Source organism: Cryptomeria japonica, chromosome 7, assembly GCF_030272615.1.
Source record: "Cryptomeria japonica chromosome 7, Sugi_1.0, whole genome shotgun sequence".
NCBI lineage: Eukaryota > Viridiplantae > Streptophyta > Pinopsida > Cupressales > Cupressaceae > Cryptomeria > Cryptomeria japonica.
The window spans coordinates 120926738-120930397 of NC_081411.1; the positions used below are offsets into that span (position 1 = coordinate 120926738).

Below are 3660 nucleotides of genomic sequence, written 5' to 3' on the forward strand. Positions count from 1 at the left end.
CCCTTGGTAACTCAATTACTAGACTTATCTGTGTTAGTCGATATATTTACGAAAAGGGAATTTAAGCTCGTCGAATATGGCATCATCTTCCATTTCCTTTCCACAGACGAGTCCCACCCTGCCTCCTAAAAACATCAATAACCAATTGAACTTCGACGCCCGTTGATAGATTCCACCTCTATCTTTAATCATCAGTGGAAATGGCTGAATCATCGGTCCCCCTACCCTACAATGGGCCTAACGTGTTTATTCCTTAGGGGCAGATAATTGTCATTTGATTCCGGGTTGTTGTACATATTGCTTCCTGTGCAGATACAAAGCAATAGAGGCAACTCGAGTCATGGCAGAAAATGAACCAGAAGCCGTTGTGAAAGTGGGGAGAACATCTGTCGTAAAACCGGCCATCCAAACCCCCACCCAGACCATGTTCCTCTCCAACCTTGACTTTAGTTGGTTACCCTTCAACAACGTTCAAAGGCTTTTCTTCTACACACAGTCTCCTTTGAACGATTACTCTTCATTAATACAAGGCATGAGGGAAAGCCTTTCCTCAATTTTAGTGTATTTCTATCCTCTGGCTGGTCGGCTGAAGAAGGGAGAATCTGGTAGAATGGAGGTCGATTGCAATGACGAAGGCGTGGAATTTATGGAGGCATCAATTAACATACCCTTTCAAGATTTGGAAAAAGATGGGTTTCGGCGTAAACCCTTCTTCCCAAAGCTTGTCCAAGAGGTCAATCTTTCTGAGGATGAAAATTACAGTAGACCGCTTCTGTTAATACAGGTATTTAAACAACTTTTTCTGTTTTCTATAACTTGCGAAACCCTTATCTGTCTCTTTTTTCTTAAAAACCGTTGGGTATTTTAGATTACAGAGTTTGAGGGAGGTGGGATATGCATAGGAACCACATTGCATCATGTTATAGCAGATGGAAATTCGTTTTGGCACTTCATGACATCATGGGCAGAGTGTAGCAGAGGTCTCCCCCTTGCGAAGCCTCCTCAGCACTCCAGAACAGTCTTTAAACGAGATGACAAGAGTCCTCTGTCAATTTCTTACAAAGTCCATGAGATAATAAGCCAGGGAATTACAGGGGCAAAGATTTTCAAATTTGTACCTGACAATCCACAGTCGGACCATATAGAAATATGTGGTAGCGACAACGTGGAAAGGCCCAACGAGGTTCTCCAGAAATGGGTGGATCCCAAAAGGAAAACAGAAGTGATATACTCAACGTTTTGCTTTACAGAAGAGATAATACAAGACTTGAAACAACGAAGCGGGGCTTCGACTTCTTTTGTTGCAGTGGCTGCACAATTCTGGAGATGTGTAATGAGAGCTCGAGAGGTGCCGCAGGAAGAAGCCGTTTATTTCTTATTTGGGGCTGATTGCAGTGGTCGTGTTAAGCCGCCCCTGCTTCCAACTTATTTTGGAAATTGCTTATCTTTGGGTTTGGTGCAGACAACTGCTTACACACTAATCAATACCCACATCTCCTTCGCTGCGGATATTATCCAGCAAGCTATCACTTCCTGCACTTCAGAAGAGCAGATTAATTATCTGATCGACTGGGCAGAATCTACTGACAGAAATTTTATAGCTTTGGTTAGAGATGCCGGGTGGAAATATGGAACTAACGCAGTAAGTTCCCCAAGATTTCCATTGTATGAGACAGATTATGGATGGGGTAAGCCATTGGATGTGCAGACTGCTACAATGATCGAAATTGGAGTCATGTTTATGTCATGTGCGAAGGATGGAGGAAAAAGCATTTTTGTCTCCACTTGCCTTCCTCAACACCAGATGGATGTCTTACATCATCTTCTCTCCGTTTCAGAAGAATGATTTCATTCTGTCATTCTGGCGATCAGGGTTTTTAGGGTTTTATCATTAGCAGAGCCGAAAATCCAGCTTGGGGAGCATCTGATAAAGGTATGCCATAAATGTCGTTGTACGTGCCACAGTCGCATTGATCTTTATCACTCTATATTGACATAGCTAATAATAAGTTGGTATTTCTTTAATTATTCAATTGTTTGATATTTAAAAATAGTATAATTAAATTTAACAAATATGTGCAATACAAAAATATTTGATGACAAATAGCTATGATGATATACATGGACTATTCGTTTATCTTTTGGAAATAATTATCTAAATTTTAAGGGAAAATGGATATATTTTAACTAATATGGTGTAATCAACATAGTTATTAAATATGCCTTTGGAGTCATCTGTAAAAGGATTCCATCTCTCTATAAACTAATAAAAAATCTGCAGTGTTAAAGAGGGAAGATGAAGTTGCGTAAGGCAAGTAACATGTAAAATAAAGAGGAGAGAATGAAGGCATGCAAGAAGTGATTGATACCACTGTTGGTTCTGCCAATGCAGCGTTCAAATAATTTTAAAATAGAAGATATAAAGATAAAGGAAGGAAATTTTAAGGAAGAAGAGAAGATTGGAAAAAGAAGAGAAGGAAAATTGGACAGTGTAGTTGGGCTATTTTAAAACAGTAGTGACCAAAGAGAGTTGTAATAATGATGCATTGGAGATAGAGAAGGCAACATGGGGTTGATAGAATAATAAAGGGAGTGAGGTGATTGTGAGAGGTCAAGTTGGATAAAAAATTTTAAAATTTTGTAGCGGATTGATGTATTAGTTTGATGGAAGTTAAATTTAATAAAATGTTATAAGTTTTGTTTGTATTTCATTTTGTGATTTGTAAGTTTTGTGAGTAGATTTATAAATTGAATTGGTGAAAAAAAGTTTCTTGAGTGAGTCATTATGTGAATAAATTCAATATCTTGAGTAAAATGTATTGTAAAAAATAAATATCAATTTATTCTCCTTGATATCTTGCTCACTTGATAATGTTATGTTTCAAACAAATTCAATAGTTTTATACTTTATATCAAGATTCCTTAGGTATCTAATAGCTCCTATTAATGACATATTATACATATCTTTTTCACACATCCATCACTACTCATTTTCTTACATAATATCATAGGCTCTATTATGTCATTTAAAAAATGTAACATGCACTCTTATTTCATTAATAGAATATCATAGGATAACTTTTGTGCCACTTAAACAATGTCTCATGCACCCTTATTTTATATTTACTCTTGTTTTATCATTTTATGTTGAAGAATACTCATTACTGTTACTTTACACAATGTTGAGTGTATTGGTATAAATAGGAAAATTGTGATCTATACAAACAAAGTACAACTACCTTTGGGTACATGATAATTACCAAGTATAATTATCAAATACCATTCGGTGACAAAATAATTCTAGTAGAAATTTTCAACAAGTTTATCTATATCTAGAAGGTAATACAAGGCAAGGTTCTCTTTCTTAGTCTAGGTTGTAGCATACATAGGCTCCAATGTTTTGAGTGCTAAGATATTTGAGAAAGAAATAATATATTTGATAATGCAGTCCTATGAAAAATGGGATAGGTTTGTTCCAATAGGAAATATTAGACCCTTATTTAGGGAAAATAAATTCATGTCCCTACTATTGAGTACTAATGGGTAGATATGCAAGCATGAAGTAGGAATCATGGAGTATTTTACGATGGAATTTCCTCTTGAAGAAGGTTAAAACTTGATGAAGACTACAAAAAAATTGCATAAATATGAAAGATCTTA

The 3660-nt window shown here is 36.2% G+C and overlaps 1 protein-coding gene across 1 annotated transcript; it reads left to right on the forward strand.

The window, feature by feature from the left end:
- Positions 1-332: 332 nt before the first annotated feature.
- LOC131045459 (hydroxycinnamoyltransferase) lies at positions 333-2025 on the forward strand. The gene is made up of 2 exons (XM_057979041.2): positions 333-784; positions 869-2025. The coding sequence occupies exons 1-2, from the start codon at positions 341-343 to the stop codon at positions 1844-1846; spliced, it is 1422 nt and encodes a 473-aa protein (XP_057835024.2). The 5' UTR covers positions 333-340; the 3' UTR covers positions 1847-2025.
- The last annotated feature ends 1635 nt before the right edge of the window (positions 2026-3660 follow it).